Source organism: Pleurodeles waltl, chromosome 3_1 (genome assembly GCF_031143425.1).
Source record: "Pleurodeles waltl isolate 20211129_DDA chromosome 3_1, aPleWal1.hap1.20221129, whole genome shotgun sequence".
In the NCBI taxonomy this organism is placed as follows: domain Eukaryota; kingdom Metazoa; phylum Chordata; class Amphibia; order Caudata; family Salamandridae; genus Pleurodeles; species Pleurodeles waltl.
In genome coordinates this window covers 461,929,580-461,949,623 of record NC_090440.1, presented here as the reverse complement: position 1 = coordinate 461,949,623, position 20,044 = coordinate 461,929,580, and the positions used below count along the sequence as shown (strand labels likewise).

At 39.5% G+C, this 20,044-nt stretch overlaps 1 protein-coding gene across 1 annotated transcript in view; it reads left to right on the top strand.

Moving 5' to 3' along the window:
* AGBL1 (AGBL carboxypeptidase 1) overlaps positions 1-20,044 on the top strand; it is a 2,739,156-nt gene that overhangs the window by 1,281,513 nt on the left and 1,437,599 nt on the right. Inside the window, exon 17 of the mRNA XM_069221447.1 lies at positions 6,345-6,498. Within this exon, the coding sequence (XP_069077548.1) occupies positions 6,345-6,498 (154 nt within the window). The remainder of the gene's footprint in view (positions 1-6,344; positions 6,499-20,044) is intronic.

Here is a 20,044-nt window from a genome sequence, read left to right as displayed (position 1 = left end):
TGCCGAAAGTATTGCATTCACAATTAAGTATGTCAAAAATCAAGTGAATACAGTTCAAATCACGTAAGTCAGAATTCAAGTGAGTAAAGTTCAAAGGAATGCAATCAAAAAGTTTTGCATCAAATAATGTAAAGTCCAATCCAGTCCAGAAATGTAATAGATCACAACTTAAAATTTTACATCATCATCCATGAAGGTACACTCCGAGCTGAGCCAACACGTGTTTCGTCAAGGGGAATTCTTCTAGTCCCCAGCGACTTCTTCAGGGCTCTATATTTATAAGTAAGAAATGGTATTAGAAACCAAAATGCTCAGACTATATGATGATAAGTGTTATGTATAGAAAGAGGTCCCCTTAAAACTCAAAGAAAATAACTAAAGCGTGAGAGGAAAATGCACTCACTGGTGATAAAGTCCAATATTTGACAAACTTCCATTTAGAATCCCCACATCACCAATTACTAAAGAGAAAACGTGCCCCTTCACCAAATTGACTCCTTGCCATTAACAAAACACCCTTTAAGCATTCCTCAAGCACCTAGTCAAGTGAAAAGTAAGTGAAAAACTAATGAAAAACCATAGCCAATATATCTTGGATAGCGTTATCACTTAATTGTACCTTATAAACTTCCAAATCCAAATTATTGCAGGTCACTCCAAAAGGTAGGTAGTGTAACAAATATGACTGCTCAGTAACAAACAGAATGCCTGTTGCAGCGAGACAAAGCACAACATTCCAATAAATATCTTGTTAATGACCGCAATTTTAAATGCACGCAAAAAAGTGAACGTATAAATCTTATATTTAATTCCAAGATTGTTGTATCCTCAGAGTTTGAAAAGCCGTTATATTCTAGGCTCTAGATAAATAAAAGAAATTGAGTCTATAATCCACGTTAACCAAAATTCTTCATTTTAGAAGTCCAGCCAGTTAAGAAAAATATTCTAGTAACCCCTGCTTTCTTACCTACAAGTAAACGCGATCCAGAGCGGCGTCTAGTCTCCATGAGATGCCATGTTGCGAGTACGCACACGCGCGTCAAGCCCTTCCGGAGAATAAACCACCTCCGGGAGCGCGGCGCCACCAACAGAAAAAACGGACTAAAGTCTGTTATTCAAGCAAACCAATGTTGCGAAAGCAGCGTCATATCCCAGGTTAATACCTCATTGATTCTCTTGTTTACGAAATACGGGCAAATAATAAGGAAATAACTTCTAAAAGGAAAAAAGAACAGAAAACATCCCACAAGTACTACAGATTGTAGGTGTGATTGAAAACACGGAAATGATAATATTTTAAAATGCCACTATCTAGTATTCGTATAAATAGAATCACTGCACCTAAGAGCATCTCTCTTAGGTGCAGTGATTCATTCATTAGTTTTTCACTTACTTTTCACTTGACTAGGTGCTTGAGGAATACTTAAAGGGTGTTTTGTTAATGGCAAGAAGTCAGTTTGGTGAAGGGGCACATTTTCTCTTTAGTAATTGGTGATGTGGGGATTCTAAATGGAAGTTTGTCAAATATTGGACTTTATCACCAGTGAGTGCATTTTCCTCTCACACTTTAGTTATTTTCTTTGAGTTTTAAGGGGACCTCTTTCTATACATAACACTTATGTATAGAAAGAGGTGGAATGTATACTGATAGTATATTTATTGGCTTGTCTCCCTGGAGACCCGTGATCGCAATGTATCTGTCATGTGGGTCAGACCAAGTGTGTTGTATCGTTAAAAGGGGTATCCTGCTGACCACACTACCCACCCCTCTAGAGCCTGCTGTATATCTTGCATGTGCTGCTACCTTGTATCCCCATCTGTTTAGGGCCTGGTGAATAATATCCTTGAGGTGAGTCTCCTGGAGCAAAACAAGGTCAGGAGTGTGTCTCTTAACATACTGTAGTACTATCCTACAGTCATAATTGTCTTTCAACCTATTAACATTCCAGGAGAGCTATCTAGGAGACCTCTATGTCAGTGATAGTACAATTGACCATTGACTCATGGCATGTGGGCCATAAGCGTTGGGGATAGACAACCCCACCAAAGGCAAGAGGGAGCACTGTTGAAGCATTATATTGCAACACTGACATGTAAAACTCAGGTCAAACATATCAACAAACATCCCATTAACTACCCCCTGCCCTGCATTCCTGCATGGTGAACCTACAACTGTCCACCCCCAACTTTGTAGAGTGCCTTTCACCGCAAAACATTATATCAGCAGCGGGTGGTCGTTACCTGCTTTTTATGATTGTCCACCCACCACTTCCTCAGATTTAAAATGACCCTCATACATATATTGTTGAAGGGGAATGTCATCAAAATGTTCCTGTTTCCTGCCCAGAGTGCTCACTGCATTTAAAGGAGGGTTTGGTTTCATCCATGGTCCCCCTCCATCAAGGTCCTAGAGTGGCATCTCGGGTAGTTGTTTCAAATTAAGTAGAGTGCTGTCTCCACTGTGTCTCCGATCTTACAGATTGACCCGACTGGACCACTTCGTGCTTTTGCTGTTTTCCTGGGCCTCTGAATTGGGGCCAATCACTGTCCTCCAGCTATCTAGCTATTCCTATGCATCCTCAGCTTGATCAAAGTATCAGGTCTTCCTCTCCTCCAATATCCTCTGCTTAACCAGGAAGATCAGGAAGTAGAGTATTTTCTTTTGCACTCCCCCAGGGCTTTTTTGACCTCCAGAAAACTGTGCCGAAGCTGCTGAACCTTCAATGCAAAGTCAGGGAAGAAGGTTATAGTCGAGCCGTAATGTTTCAGGGGTGAAGCAGTTTGGCCACCTGCAGAATCACGTCACGGTCGCAGTAGTTGAAAATTTGCAGAATGATGGGGCGTAGTGGTGCTCCTGGCCTGGAGGGATTGCTCGGAACTCGATGGGCCCACTCCACTGAAAAGTAGTTAGAGAGACCTTTAGGTTAGAGTTTTTTAAGGATGAGATCTTCTACAAAGAGATTGACTGTCAATCCCTCTGCCCTCTCAGCGACCCCTATGATCCTAACATTGTTTCTTCCAGAATGATCCTCAAATTCTTCCATTCAGTCTTCCAGGACATTTGTGCTTGTCTTCAGTGCCGCAACCTGAGTAGTTAGGGTCACATTTTCCATCTTCAGGGTGTGCACAGTCACCTCCACCTTAGATACTCTGGTTTACTTTGTGCAAAAATCTGCTGTAATCAGGGAGACCTCTGAAGAGATCAAGTCTATCTCGGTCTCCTGGGAAGTATGGACTACCATGACGGCTGAAAGAATATCTTGGAGTGTGGGAGCACCCTCTTCCATGAAAGGCCACGATACCCGCCCAGTAGCACCTCCAACACCTTCGACAGTCCCTCTGGGCGCTGCATATCTTTCCAACTTTGTTTGATGTACTGGCCAGGCTCCCTTACCCCCGTCATCATTGGCAAATCCAAAGGCAAAACAGGGGTCGGGAGCAAGGTTAATTGTGGTCACTAGTGGTCAGTGGTTTCAAGGTCTCTCTACTGTCATAGTCCCAGCTGTGAGCACAGCTAGTCATGGCCTAGGTATGCCTGATTCCCCTCCTTATGAATGATACCAGAGATGTTGTTATTTTCTTTTCATCACAGTACCAGTTTCAATCATGTTATGACTTTGAAACCTTGTATAACTAGGCAACTCAGTTATTAACATAATGGCAATGTTTAAAGCAGATCTAGACTATTGCTTGTTCTCAAGATAACTTCTGAACACCTGGGCCTCAACCAGGTAATCCAGAATGCACATGTCAATTCTCTAGAACCACCTGGCCCTCAACCAGGTAGTCCAGGAAGCACATGTCAACTGCCGACAACTGCTGGTTCTTTAATTGTTCCTCCTAATGAAAAAAGAAGACAATTGAGAAACATGTCCATTTACATTAATGACCAGTGAGTTCCTCTGTTTTCCTCATGAGTTTCCTTGCCCCTGGTTTGGGCCAACTATAACAGCCAGCATGTCAGACTAATTCCTGCGTAGCTTTGTTTAACTTAAAAGCAACACTTATCTGTCTCCAGTCTTCGGCAGCCTTCCCTTCCCAGTGGCAGTTTTTTCTTTTCAGTGGCATCCATACCTTCAGAACAATAGGCTTATCCTCTCAGTGATGCTCTTCCTAAGTTCCAACCTAGTATTTCCAATCTTATCAGCAGTTGCCACAGTACCTGTAAAAGGCAGGTAGCTTGAAATCTATCTCTTGCATCACACTTTCTTGCACTGGCTAATAGACATGACTCATCCCAAAAAAGTAACACAAGTGTTTCTGTTTAATTTGGGATCTTGATCAGTGCTGATTAATCAAACGTATCTAAATCCAGCAATATTGTACTGATCAATCTCTTGACTGAAAATACGCTGGATAAAAGTATTTCTTGTAAGAGTTGCACCTTCCTGGATCTTGTGCTCCTAGTTGGTTTTTAATTAGTGTTTTCCCAATCAGAATCTGATGTTGGTATCCTAAAGACTTTTGGGCCAATTGAGAACTATAATATGATTACCATTGCATAGTTGTGTATAAACCTTGACCTCTTGAGACTCTTGAACTAATGAAGAATTTGAAGTACTTTGCTGTGATTAACCCACAACCCACTGTTTCTAACTCAGCCTAGTATCCACACACAAGTAGCTTGTCGAAGAAGGGACCATTCAGGGAAAGGTACTTACCTGGTGACAGCCTTATATTTTGAGTGGGCATTCATTGGTTTTCTGTGGACATGGGTTTGCTTAAGTGAGCATGTCTACACAGATTTTTAAGATGTGGTACATCTTAAAAATCAAAGGCATTTCAGGTGAACCTAAACTCCTCATCAAATAATCTCAGCCTGGGCTGAGACTCACCTTTGGCAGGTCTCAAAATTTAATTATCTTTTCTGATGAGGCCCCAGGAAGAGCAGAGGCACTACCAGTGGTTTAGTGAGTGTTTGGGGAGCTACTAGAATTACAGTATCCCCCAGAGGTTGTGCCCCTAAAAGTCACCCTCTTTCTCACATGGAATTACTTTTAGGACCACTGGAGACGTTTTCAATCTTTTAAAGCACTCCTGGAGCTTGTGGTTTTGCACAAAAGCTCTGGGATGAGGGGATACCTGTTGGTTGGTCTTAAAGGTGCAGTAGCAACATGTTTAAAAGAAATATTCTTGCTCCTGTGGAACTAAGGGCCAGATGTAGCAAGCCGTTTGCATGTCGCAAACTGCGAAAGTCGCAGTTTGCGCCATGCAAACGGCCTCACGGGATGCTCATTCCCAAATTGTGAGTCGGTACCGACTCGCAATTTGGGAATGCGACTCGCAAATAGGAATGCGAATTCAGAGTTGCTTTGTGACCGCGAATATGGTCGCAAAGTAACTCGCAGTTACCACCAGTGTGACACTGGTGGTAACTCATTCGCAAAAGGGGAGGGGACCCCATGGGACCCCTTCCCCTTTGTGAATGTCGACAAAAATATTTTTTCAGAGCAGGCAGTGGTCCTATGGAAAAAAACGAAACCAAATGGTTTCGGTATTTTTTTCATTTTGCAACTCGTTTTCCTTTAAGGAAAACAGGCTGCAAAATGAAAAAAAAAAAAAAAACGCTTTATTTAAAAAGCAGTCACAGACATGGAGGTCTGCTGACTACAGCAGGACACCATCCCTGTGAGTGCAGGGACTCGCTATGGGGTCGCAAAATGCGACCCACCACATGAATATTGATGAGGTGGGTCTTTGCGACCCCATAGCGAGTTGCAGAAGGTGTCTGAGACACCATTCTGCATCCGATTTTGCGACTTACAAAATCGGATTTTGCTACATCTGGCCCTAAGTTACTAATGATTTATTGACAATGTGGAAATTTACAGTAAAATGTTTTTTGTGTTAATGAAGGTTACTGAAACATAGTACCATCCAACATAGCGAGATCATTGATGTTGCATATGTTTTGTGGGAGCTCTTTTCAACTTTTAATAGTATTGTGACACTCTGACAAAGCCAACAGGCCTGCTTTTTGATAATGACTAACTCTTGCATTGTGTCTAGTATAGGGTGGGAGGTTGCGAATATAGGGGTTCAACACTTGCTAGGGGTGGGAACTGTTCTGCATGTTAGCAAATGTATTTCCAATTGCCTGATGTAGATGCATACTGAACTTTGGGTCACTCCAACAATGAATAGAAGCAGAGCTGGGATAAGGGTCTTTGATCTCTCAGTGGAGGATTGCTTGTGGATAACAAGTTGATTTGAGGTAATGGTCTATCATAATTGCATCAACTATGTAGAATTTAGAACTGCAGACTTGATGTTGTTGTAAAAAGAGAAATTATAGTTGAAACAAAATAGCTTTGTTCAAGTAGTCTTCTGCTTTCTTCCATCAGTCACATCTACAACTACTGGAACAAAGAGTGGATGTCAGAAAAGTCTACTTTAAAAAGCAAATGCTTTGCTCAACTCTGGGAGGAAACCCATGCCCATTGGTTACTATTACAGCAATGCCTGAATCCAAAAGTACAGAACAAGTCCTTTTGCTTCGTGAGTAATTTATTTATATGTATGATTATACCAGAAGCATGTTCATTGGAATATGGAGGTGGAATCCATTTCAGATGTTTTTCACTAGTTTGGGAACACTAGGAACGGAAATATAGCTAGACTAGGGGTGTGTGAAATTTACATTTGCGCAAGAACATTAAATTTAGGTAAACTTATACGTAGTATACATATGTGCAAAATGTAAATTGGCCATCTAGTATTTAGTGCTATATTATAGCCCAAAATACATCCCCACATCAATTTTTGATTGCGTGCTGGTCATTTATGGTGTTCCCTCTCTCCAGTGCTATTAATTTTGCCATGAATAGCAGTGTAATTATGATGCATATAATTATGGCACAATTTTGCATAACAAGCATACCATGACGTTTCTGAAATTACACGTAATGCCAGTGTAATAAAATATCCTGATTTGTCCTAAACTTTTGTGTTGCAAATGATGTTCACTAGGTAATTTGACTTGGAAGTCCTGGCAAATTCCCTGTCGTTCCATTAACTCAGAATGTATTATACTAAGAAGTAAGCAGATTCCACAAATACAGCACAGCTGAAAACATTCTGGGAGTCTGAATGCTTAAACTTTGCAAGTCATTGACATTTCAGCAAATCTTTGAGCCAGTCATTGTAGGTTCATTGCAAATTGCTTGCCCTTTCTGAATGAAGATTAGTAAACATCATGGCATGAAACAACAAGATCAACTCCACATCAAAGTAACACAAGAAAAGTAAAGCATTACATCCATTGAAGTAATTCCATAAAATGCAAGCATGCATTTCCATGGTGTAATGGTTTCAAATTATGGGGATAGTACTTGATGACATACCATGTTCCTTGCATTCACGGAGATCTTTGATATTACTGCCATATGATCTGAAGAGCGTGTGCAGGACGCATTTGCTGCTGAAGCTAACACTGTGTAAACTTCAGAACTACTGCCTGGTCACCTTGATTTTTACCCGGAAACCCCAAAGAGGCCACTTAAGTAAACGTTCCATTGTACATTAAGAGTACACAAGGTGATATAATAACTGCTTTATTGAGAACGATGCATGAGGGAAGTCTATTCAAAATAACGGTCAAAGGCTATCTTTAACCGCACTCAAACACCAGCATACTATGGACTGTTCCAAGCCAAACAAGAGAGGAGGAGGGAAGGAAAAGGAGAGGAGTCTGAGAATAATGAATAGATATAAGACAATGATGCAAATTGTTTAAATACAAATAAGATATAACACACCCTTCCCCTTAAGAAAAAGAATATATCCTTGCAGGACTTTTCCGACACTTTGCAGACATGTTTCCCCAATCTGCAATAGATCCAACTTCAACACTGGTTTGCAAAGTGGTAGCATTGTCACCTCCTACATTATTTCTAAACATTTCCAGAACTGGTGACATGGTTAGCACTATCATAACACACTCTAGGTAGTTCAAAATCTGGGTCAGCACCTAAATACATGAGATCATCATCTTGCTCTACATGAGAGCATCATCCTGCTCTTGTTCCTCAGCAGAGCAAACACATTCATTGACACATGTATCAATCCTTCAGATTCTCCAACACTTCCCATTCTGTGTGACAGTGCTCCCTGTGTTCAACTTTACCACCTTCAAAGGTTTATAAAATCTGTAATTGCTTTTTTCCAACCTTAGTTTATGTGAAACACATCCTCTACAGGTGGAACATATAGCTTGACAATCAAATATTAGTTTATCTAATTATTGTTACTTTTCTTCTCTCTACTTGACAAGATTATGATATACTCACACCAGAACATTATTTTGAAGAATGAGTAACCCTCATGGACACATATCAAAAGTGAGAGGTCTTCCCTTTAGTATCTTGAAGGGACCAATTCCGGTGTTGCAATATAGAATCATGAGGTAAGCCCACAACCGTTCACTGAGTAAGCTGTGAACTGGCTAACTGTTTCACAGGACCAGGTGGATGCTATCCACAAGATAATTGTTGGATTTTTCAATCAAGCTATTTGATTGAGGACTACACAGCTGTGGAAGTGTATTTGATCTCATGTAATTTGATGAAATTCATCATTTCATTGGACTTAAACGAAATACCACTGTCAATTATATTATATTGGGGAAAACCTTCCCTACTGAATATTTCCTTCATTAAATGTATGACAACATCAGTGGTTACCCTCGCTATGAATGTTACCTCAGGGCACTCGGAAACATAATCTAATATGACAATGTCATGATGCATATGGACTGAGAGTTTTTTTAATGGATCTTAAATGTCAAAAGAAACCTTTATTTATTGTCATTTATGCCAAAGATCTGGTTGCATCAGTGGCGTAATGCATCTAAGATTCTTATCACAAGTAAAACATTCCATACAAGTCCTCATGTAACTATTAGCCTCAGGATCCATATTTGGCCACCAGAATTGTGCTCTTAATGAATTTCTCAAGCCTAACATGCCCATGTGAACTTGGTGGCTGGCTTCCATAATGACCATTCTGACATTTTCCAGGGGAACACACTTGTCATTCCTAAAGAGAATGTTATTGGACAAACTCAGCTCATCCACAACTTGGGCAAAGAAGTGCTAACCTCCCCCCCCCCCAAAACACTTGCCCGATACATGACCAACATAAACAAGTGTATTCTTTAGCCTTGCAAATCCTCATCAAACCACATAATGTCAGTTAAATGTATATTTTGTAGACCACACATTTCACTCACATTAACCACAACATCAACATTGTCTTCCTCACTTGCTCCACTCCAGGTTGCAAGCAAGGACAAAGAGATTTCAAAATTGGCACATATATTATTTTTGCCCATAACACGCACAGCTTTAGAGGAATATTCTTGTGATTTTGAGCTTCATCATGTAATTTGTGCAGTTGAATTTATCCCACCCCTAGCGACACGTTGTTGATTACGGGTTAGTGATCTGTTTGTAAATTTAATGTGTTTCCCCAAAAAAGTGTCAGAAAAGATTCACAGCCTATACACAGACCAACAGTTCACGTTCTATTACAGCATAGCCTCTCTGTGTCAGACTAAGGGTTCTAGAAGGATAACCAACCAGCCATTTCTCATCTCCTTGTTGTTGCAACAGGACAACATCTAACCCATAGGTGTTGGCATCTTCAGTGATGGTGTGTTCCTGATAAACCATGAATAAAATGCACATAGACCAGAAAAATACATTAATAGCGCCTTGCAGACTGGACGTGGCATCTGGTTTATGGCATTGACAAAGGTGCCTGGAGACCCCCCTGGGTCACAACCTGCACTTTATAAGACCTGATTGATTGATTGATTACTTGAGGACCACGCCCTCTAGCTTCCATTTGTGGCACAGATATTCCACTTGATTTTTGAATGGATGCATTTGTCAGGAGAGAGAGTCAGACCATGCGCCCTCAGTCTTGAACATACCCTATGCAAAATTTCAAGATGTTGTTTTTGAAAAGACAAATATATCACCTTGAACGCCTAACATGTTCATCCGTGTCCTTTAACATATGGTACCCCGCTCTTTGGAAAGTGAGACGCAGATACCGGGCCAAAAGACATCCAAATATACTGGTAAAGACCAAAAGATAGAATGAAGCTTGATGCAAGTAGATTGTGGAAAACATGGTTGCACTACTGAGGATGGAAACACATTTGGTCTACTTTAGTAGTGGATGTCTGTTGATAGACCTACTGTTGTTCTTTTTAGATAGAACAATAGGTGACACCTATTCTGATGACTCTGCTTCTTCAATTATCCCTTTTGAAAGACAATCTTGTAATAAATCCTGCACTTTCTTCCTCATACTTGGGGTTGGTACCCTTAATTTCTGCCTGCAATACACATTTTTCAATTTGATTTGATGAGTGACTCCTATTATTTTACCCAGTTCCTCAATGAATTATTTGGGGAATTCATGAACGATAGTGGCAGCCATATCATAGTCCTGAATTGCTAAGGCAGGGTCTGAGTGTTCGGGTTTAAAACGATCTGAAAAAGTGTTCCAACCAAGAACCCAAACACCCCTCTGTGTCACTTACATTTTATTATTAGCACTTCTAATCTGAAAGTGCACATCATCACAAAAATATCCAGAGAAGTCAATTAACATGCCATTGAATGCCACGGCTGTAATGTCAGGTTCACATAAATGGCTATTATGGATGCAAATTTCAAACTGGAGACCACCATGATTATGGTATAAGGTGAACCAGAGTCCAACAGAACCTCCACGTCACAATTAAATACTCCCAGAGTGCATAATGGGGCCTTATCAAGTGTTCTTCCTTGCATTTCCTACACTTTCTGGTCAACTAAAACCATTCCTTAGAAAAAATGTGGCTCAGTCTCTGCTGCTTCCTGTTCATTACATAGAAAGTCTGTCAATAACAGGCTACATAGGACCTTTGTGGATGAAGACCATTTTTGCACACTGCTAAAATGCTCAGTGCACCTGCATATATCGCAGTCCTTGCCTATAGCTGGAGCTTGTAGATGAGACAATGTCAATGTTGTAGTGGAAGTGTCCGGAAGAGAAGGTGGTGGAGGATCAGTACACCAGTGACTCACCGGCCTTCCTCCACATAAGTGGTTCTATGTGAGAAGGGAACTTTGCAAGGAAAAGGCAGACAGCAAGCTGAGTTTTGTGCACCACAGCCTCCCTCAGAAGGCAGCACAGCCCAAGACTTAGTGCTCTCAATCGACAGGTACGCAGACGTGTCCCATCATTGTCACCATGTAATCGTTGTTGTAAATGAAGACAGCGCAAGGTTAGATGATAACTGCTTCTTTCAGAATCATACACGAAGAAAACCCACCCAGAATTACGGTCACAAGCCACTGTTAAGTCTACTCAAGCACCAACATTCCATGTACCAAACGAAACAGGAGTGAGGGATGGGAGTAAATGGAGGGGTAAGTTGGGAGTAAGGAGCAGACATAGGATAATGAAGCAAATTACCTACGTGACAAATAAGGTATAACACTCCTTTCCATATCAGTCATAACCTTTCTACTTGAGAATAAATGCATTGGATGAACAAATAATGAAAAATGACACTTGCACAACTTGTAACTGAAATTTGATTTGGATATATAATGGAGCACCAGTGAATTGAACATAGAGTTCTCTGCTTTGTAATTTAGGGGAATAGTTATGGTTGTCAAGACTACAGGGTGTCATTTTGAGAAAGGTCAATGTAAAATACGACAATCTCTCTGCTTGTCTGTTTCTCTTGATACTCAAAGTATTTAAAATGATAAATGCTAAAGTATCTTATTTCTGAACATTGAAACTCTCTTAAGAACAATACAATGGCAGCTGCCATTGAATCATTAGAGAAAATACATAATTGCTATTTCAAGAACATTAAAATTCGAATCAAAGTCTGATTGATAGTTCGCAAAAGCTATTGCAGTTTTACAGCTTTCAATTGTGCAATAAAATAAAACATCTAAACCCATCAGACCATTGCCAGAGTACAAAAGCAATTATCAGCCTTGTGCTCTGTGTGCCTTCTGTTTTGTGTATAAATTGTTTTGAAGAGTACCCTATAGTTAAACTATTGTTCTCCATGAACTATGTGGTGATGTCTGTAAGACAAAGTGCTCTATCAGAACAATTCTTCACTCAATCTAAGGGTCTCACAATAACATTTAATTTTGACATAGAGAACATCTTCAAATATTCATATTCTGCGGTAGCGAATTAAAGCAGTAATTTCAGCAGGATGTCTTAAAATCTCAACAACGAGGCCTCCTTAAAACATTAGCAAATAAGCTTGAAGATGATGTTTAAGATGAATAGATAGAATAATTACCTATCTATTCACTACTGCAAGGCCCTCTGTGATCTAAAATAGACGTCTGCACATGTACAGAGAGGTATGGGCAAACTTATTCTGTCAAGGTAATAACCATTTTGTATCTATGAACAATGTGCTGGGAGGAGCCTGTTTAGGGCGTTTCCAGTTTTAGATCATTCACCTTTGAAAGCCTTCCGGAAGCATGAGAGGAGTTTGGGTAAAAAACTATAGTTGCCCTTTTAGGCCCAAAATAAGTTGTCAAAATCTTGCTGATATAGTGCCAAACTCTGGGCTGCAACAAGAAGGAAAGCCACATTGATACGTGTGGCAAGGAAAATGGGTAAAAAGGTGGTGATAAATGTGAAGTGTGGCATTCTTTTCAAGGATCTTAATCAGAAAGAGTAGTGCAGTGGGTGGTCTGAAGTAAGTTGGACAAATTGTTGCAAATCATGATACTCTGTATTATCGGAACAGATCCTAACCATATTAAATGGAACTGAGAAAAAGGTACTTTACAAAAATAAAGTAATAATGAATGGAAGTCTAATTAAAGTTCTCTATAACAATACAGGTACACAAGACGTGCACTTGATTTTGGCAGCAACATAGGTACAGTCAGCAAGACTAAGTAGGGTAAATAAAGACCATAGTGGGTGACTGATGAAATACAGTATAAGAAAGAGGTAAGAGGTTTGGCTTGAATGGTTTCTCAAACAGCTTGAATTTTGGTGGCAAAAAAAGTTATTATTTTCTGAATCTGTGATATCATGAATTATTCTAATACACTGAAAGAGCACCTGAAAGAGCTCTTAAGAAATTCTGGGCAGAGCCGATGTGGGTAGGATGGAGATGTGACTTGAATTGAGCAACCACAACAGTTTAAAAGTGCTAAAACCCTGACAGTTTGATGAATTACATTCTTGTACATTTTACGCCAAAGTTACTCATTACGAGGCATGACCACTTTTTTGAGTCTGAGCTTCACAGGTTCCATGAATGGAAAGGTTTATAGGAGTTAATGTGTTTTCTTAGGGGGACCAAGTGAACTGCTACAACAGTAGCGGCTGAGAGGTAGATATAGATAAGGCCATTGAGAAAGAAAGGAATGTAGATAAGAGATAGGCGGGTTGTCAGAGAAAGAAGAGAAAAGAAGGTTTTGAGTAGTACATTTCAGCAAACACCATTATTGGGCTAGTGTTTGAGACAGTGAGAGAGAAAAGACCAAAATGCAGAGATCATACAAATCAAGCGTCAGTTACATTTGAGAAAATGATATAAAAGGCATGTAATGGGGCAGTGTAACAATGTTAACACAAACAGAAGACCAGACAAAAGTAGATAAATAACTCTTTAATGTCCAACAGCACACGACCGCTCCGGTGGCCGTGTTTGCCAAAGCATGACTGCTTAGATCAGAACGTCACCACCAGAATGAATGTTCCATATTCCACAACTACACAGCAACACAAATTATAACACAATCATCCCCTCCCACAATATGAAGAATAAACAGCAAGTATGTAAAAAGGCCTAAACGTTACATAGTAAAAATGTCAATAATATGAGTAAAAACATAACATTTGAAAATAGGACTCCATTGTAAGCATACCTGTGATAAAATAGATGAATTCAACATGTAACCTTCTGCTACTTTCCCTCAACCCAAAAGTGGAAGTGGGGCACGAGTTCATCATATCTTCATGAGAGATGGTGGTAGGTTCTCCCACTGGCCCAGCTCCAGCATAGTAAACTGAAACTTCAGCTTGGGTCAAACAATAATCACCAAAGTTCTTATTTGTTTCAGTATTGTTTTCAAGAAACCTCACATCTTTAGGACTTTCCAACCCACTTCCATGCCATCATTTACTCATAACCTTGACAGTCTCCGAAGACATATCTTCAATACCCTCCTTTCGACTCCTAATTAATGCCACACTTCTTTTACTCCACAGCTTTCTATCTTGAACCAAAATGGTGTGGTTAGAAACTTTTACCACTCGAGTAGCAGGGAACATTTTTGGACTAAATCATTTTTGTCCATGGGGTCTTTTGATTTTGACCAAATCACATACTTGAAAAGAAAACTTCTCTATCTTTGTGTTAAGCATAATATCTTTCTTCCCTTACTTCTTTCGTGTACATCAATCACCTTGTTACACATCTCTGTCCTACTAGGTTTCCTGTTGTTGGCGTTAGTTCTCTCCAGAATCCAGGAAACTGACAACTCACGGGAAGAATGTCTACCCCTGATAAAGTAAACAGAGAAACTCTAGTGGAGGAGTGTGTGGTGTTTCTATAACTCTGTAATCTGTCTTTGACCAACTTCATAACATCTGTTCCAGACGCTATTTCCACTGTATACTTTCTTTCAACATAAATTGACTTTTTCTATCATTCCATTGCCTTGTGGACTGTAGACAGTAACTGACAGGTGTTTAATCCCATACTCATTGGTAAACGTCTTCATCACATTAGATTTAAACTGCACTCCATTATCAGTGACCAATACCTGGGGGTAACTCTCCGTTCTAAACAGTGAAGAGAACAAATCAGTGACTGCTTCAGTATTAGGTTTCTTTAGGAATTTACATTACACCCATTTAGAATAGTAATCCATAATCACTAGATCATATCTCCTATTAAGTGGCAAATCAGCCATGGGTCCAACAAAACCCAAACCTAATTTTTCCCATGATCCATCAGAGAATTCCACTAGACATAAAGGAGAATTGTAAACACGCAGAGACTTGTCTGCCTGACAACAACCGCTGCACTTTCTTTCTCGCAATTCAACTGCACAATTTTATTATCCAAACCCAGACACCAGTAAAAATCATGCATTCTTTATTTTAGTACCTGTTATGCCTACATGAGCTAAACTCATCAACCTGCTTTGTAGAGCATTTGGGGAAACTCAGTTTTCCTTGCTTTCCCAGCTCGCCCTCCACAAATAGTTCATCTTTAGCTTTAAAAAATGGTTTAATCTCCTTAGTTTCATGTGACCACCCTTCAATAATAAATTTTCTCAATTTAGTTAGACCATTATCTTTTATAGAGAATCCCATCCACTCATGTAACGAGGTAGATTTCCCAGTTGCTACTATATCATCCACCATCCCAGCAATTCATTTAGTGTCATTAACTGTGGTGTCACCATTACTGTTCATGAGTGGGCATCTGGAAAGGAAATCCTCCCTGGAGTTTTTGATGCCTGAGATGTGTTTAAAATCAAAACTAAACTCATACATCCTTGCAAGTAATGTCACTAATCTTCGACTAGCTTTGATGAAACTCTTTCCAAAAAGAAGAAATACAAGTTGTTTGTTGTAAGTGAGCAAACAACGTTTTCATCCCCAAAGAAATATAGAAAAATGTCTTCTAGCCCATACACATGCCAGTGCCTTCCGTTCGATGGTGCTCTAATTGCGCTCAGATGAAGGCAAACATCTGAAGGCAAAAGTCACAGTACACACTTTGACATTTACCATATGTGACAGTACTGCTCCTAGACCAGTGCCACTTGCATCTACTGTTACAATATATTTCACATCATCTCTAAAAGGAGATAAAGCAATAGCCTCTATGAATAAACTCTTTAACTTTTCAAAAGTTTCTTGTTCTTTAGAATCCCAAATATACTACTCTTCTTTGCGTGAAATTTTCCTAAGGGGCTCAGATTGTATTGCAAACTTTTCTACAAACCTAGCATAGTATTCACATAGGCAGAAAAAAAATCACATTAAATGGTCTTTGTCAGTTCAGGACTCTTCTTGATTGCCACTAATAAGGCCCATTTAGGTATAATACCAGATTCAGACATTACAAGATAATTAAATTCAGGTACCATAAAACAACATTTATCTTTCTTTATCATAAGTCCTTGTTCTTCTAAGTGTAAAAAACACCATTTAAAACCTTCAAATGATATTTACATGTAAAGATCAAAATATCATCCTGATAAGCCACTACATGTTTGTTGCCACCAAAAAGTTTAAACATTCGTTTCTGGAAGACTGAAGCGGCTGACTCTAGGCCAGAAGACAAACATAAAAATCTGTAAAAACCTGTAAGTCCCAAAAGGTGTATTAAAAGTGGTTAATAACCTGAATTAAGCACATAATTCTATTTGGTGATAAGACACCCATAAATCCATGGCAGAAAATACTTTAGCATCTCCCAGTTGTGCCATCATCTCCTGAATTTTAGGGAGGGGAAAATAGTTTACTAATATAATTTCACAGATTCCCTGAGGTCCGCACAAAGTCTCATCTTCTCACTTTTCTTTTTGTTGACATGAAAAGGGGAACCCATTCAGATGGATCAACAGGTTCAATTACTTTATCAGAGCATAACTTGTGAAGATGTGCTTTCAATTGACCTTGTACACTTAGCCGAACATTCCTGACTTTATGCACAATAGGTACAGAATCATTTTGAAGTATAACCTCATGTTTAAATCCCTTCACAAACCCCAATCTTTCTTCGAAAAGTGATTTGTGATCTTCCAGTAATTACAATACAGATTGTACCAATATGACAGGTTTGTCCAGTGAAATGGAGCACACAGTCCCTGGTCTCATCACTATGCCAAATGTTCCTTCATCTTTCCACCCGAAGATATTATATCTTTTTTTTAGCCACACCATTCTTTGTGGTGATAGATCTATTCTGGAATGATAAATTATCAGTGAAATAAACAAGTAGGTCAATGCTTTGTCCCCCAAAAGTAGTAGTGCATATATCTGGGGCTGACAAAGAAACTGAATTCACTTTTCTTCATATAACTTGTCAGTAATGATAATGATAGGAGACCCGGGAACTAAAGTGACACTTAACTTGGTTTTATTATATATACATCACAAACAAGGTATTTTCTTCTGGATTCTTTATGAATAGTGGCTACCATATTTATGGACAACACAACCCTTTCATCTATTTCTTCTGCTATATCATAATTTCTGTGGCAATTATCTTCTTTAACCAATCCTATCTTCTGAACATTTTTGCACACACTCACAAAGTGAACTTTTTTTTTTTTTTTTTTTAACAATTTATGCAAGATTTGTTGGAAGCTTGAAAATTGACAAGGTGGTTATGGGATGCACATCTAAAATGATTATTAGTATGTTTTCCCACACATATCTTGGTGTCTTTGATCATAGAGTTTTGAGATTTTAACTTAGGTGTGATGGCATTCACCTCAGTTGACACTGATCTTTGTTTTGGATGCTTCTATAGATTGTTCTATCCCTCTGGCTATTTCTAAGTTATATTTCTGAATACCTGCTTCTGGTATGTACAATAGTGTCATACTGGCATTTTGCATTTTGCAACATTGAAGAGTTGAAAACTGAACTGATGAATGAATGTGATAAGCAGCAGGGACTGCTTATCACTGTAGAAAGCAAAATGTGCCAATTGGTAAAAGTAATATTGTTAACTGGAAAATATATGCAATAAGAAAAAATGCAAATGTATCTTTTAAAAAAGTGTGCCTATCACCGAAGGCCAAAGACAGGTGAAACTGGATCATCAAGTTGTATTGCACAGTGTATAATATCTTGTAAAACACGGTGTGCCTATACCCGAAGACAGGCAAGACTGGATGGGGTTGTTGGATTACACTGTAAATAGTAACTTGTAACACCAGGCATGGCTATCACCAAAGATAAGCAAGACTGGATGGCGATGTTGTAACACATAGTATTTATTAATTTGTAAAACAATGCATGCCTATCACGGAAGACAGGCAAAAGGTGGATGAGTGTACGATTAAATTATAGTACCATAACAATTGCATGCCTGCCACCAAAACAGCTTTCAATAGAATCAACACATCCCAAAATATGGCTGACGTGTAAATCTTGCTTTCAGTGGCGGTAGACCTTGTATTTTGAATTTGTGCTAAGCGTCTGACACCACACACCTGCACACAGTGTGTATGAAGAATGCAATGACTCCGTGAAGGGTGCGCGAAAGAGACAGCACATGACTTACAAATATGAGATCCCCTAGGCCAGAATAGAACGTTAGTATACAGCGAGTAACTTCATGCCAAATATAATTAGGAACACCAGAGTGGCCCGATGCGCCGACAACTTGCCTGAATAAAATCCTATGTTGCGTCATACAGGTGCTGTTAGAGGGGCATGCATTTGCCCCTCGTCACCAAAACGTGCTACAATGATAACACAAACAGAAAAAGGGATACGAGTAGGAAAATACGTATTTAATGTCCAACACGTTTAAGCCAGGTTTCAGTCAAAAATGCATTATTGAGTTATATGACAACAGTGACGCCATTGATTAGATTCACATTAGAGACAGCACAGTGGCAGTTCAGCAGCATGCACCTTAGGTTCTCAGAGTGGCAAGTAGGTAATACTTTTACAAGTCTAATGGGAACTAGAAAAGGGACTGCCTTTCTTCCAGCAACACACTGATTACACCTGTGAAAGGATAAAATATATAGAATTATGGTAGGTAAAAGTGAATCAAGGGGATGTTTTTCACTGAGGTGTTAAGAGTAATGTTAAATAGACAAGGAGAGCAATGCTTGGTGTCACTCAGTGTCCTGGAGTAAAAAAACATCCCCAAAACTCATTTTTACCCATCTAAAATGTTATGTTATTTATGGACCCAAAATCATCTTCACCTGCTTTCAACTGCTGTGAAGGCACAGCGTAATAAATAGGGAGCTATACATAATATGGCTTCTCATCCCTTCTTGAAAATAAATACATATGTACATAAATAAATAATACATGGTCTCCTGCCAACTACCACTACCAATCTATGTCCCTTCCCTAACATCTCCTCCAGAAGCTGTGCTCCCTGCTTTGCTGTGTTGAACTGACAGGCTCTCACAGAGCCCAGCCACAGCAGCTTGGAATTACTTTATGAAGTAGCAACCATTTAGATTCCAGTGATTCATGCTCTGGCTCTCTGTGAAAGTCCTGTCTAACAAATTGTATTTTCTCCACACACAATAGCTTTTCAGTCTTGGTCACGCATTTCATTGCAGTTTAGCTCCAAATCTATCTATCTGTATTGAAGTAAACCTTGTTCTCTCACACAGCAACTTTTGTTTGGGGATTTTCAGTGTGAGCGCAGATTGTGCTCTCAAGATTATAAACTTGAGACAAAGTTGCTTGTTTAAAAAAAGGCAAAAAAGATCACACAGAAAGTGTTAAACCTTCCATCCTTGCCTTCCCCTGAAACCTTTTAGCTTCTGACCTCCTGTTTGCTGACTTCGGTTTTGCTGGTCATAGGACTCTGGGCACTTTATCACTGCTGACCAGTGCTAAAGTGTATGTGCTCATCTCTAAAATATGCTACAATTGACTTATCCATAATGGGCGTGTTTAATTTATTTGTACATCTCTAGTAAAATGCACTACATGTGCCTGGGGTCTGTAAATTAAATGCTACTGGTAGGACTGCAACACAGGTTGTCCCACCCACTTCAGTAGCCCTTTAAACATCCCTCAGGCCTGCCATTGCAGAGCCTGTGTGTGCAGTTTTGAACTGCCATGTCGACTTGGAAAGTTATCTCTCTTGTGAGGCACAAACCTTCCTTTTCAATAACTATGTTAACCCTAAGGCAGGCCCTCACAACTTCAAGGGCAGGGTGCAGTGTATTTAAAAGTTTGGACATGTACTTTTCAGCTTTACATGCTCAGGTAGTGAAAAACTCTTCCATTCGTTTTTCATTAATGCAAGGTCTAG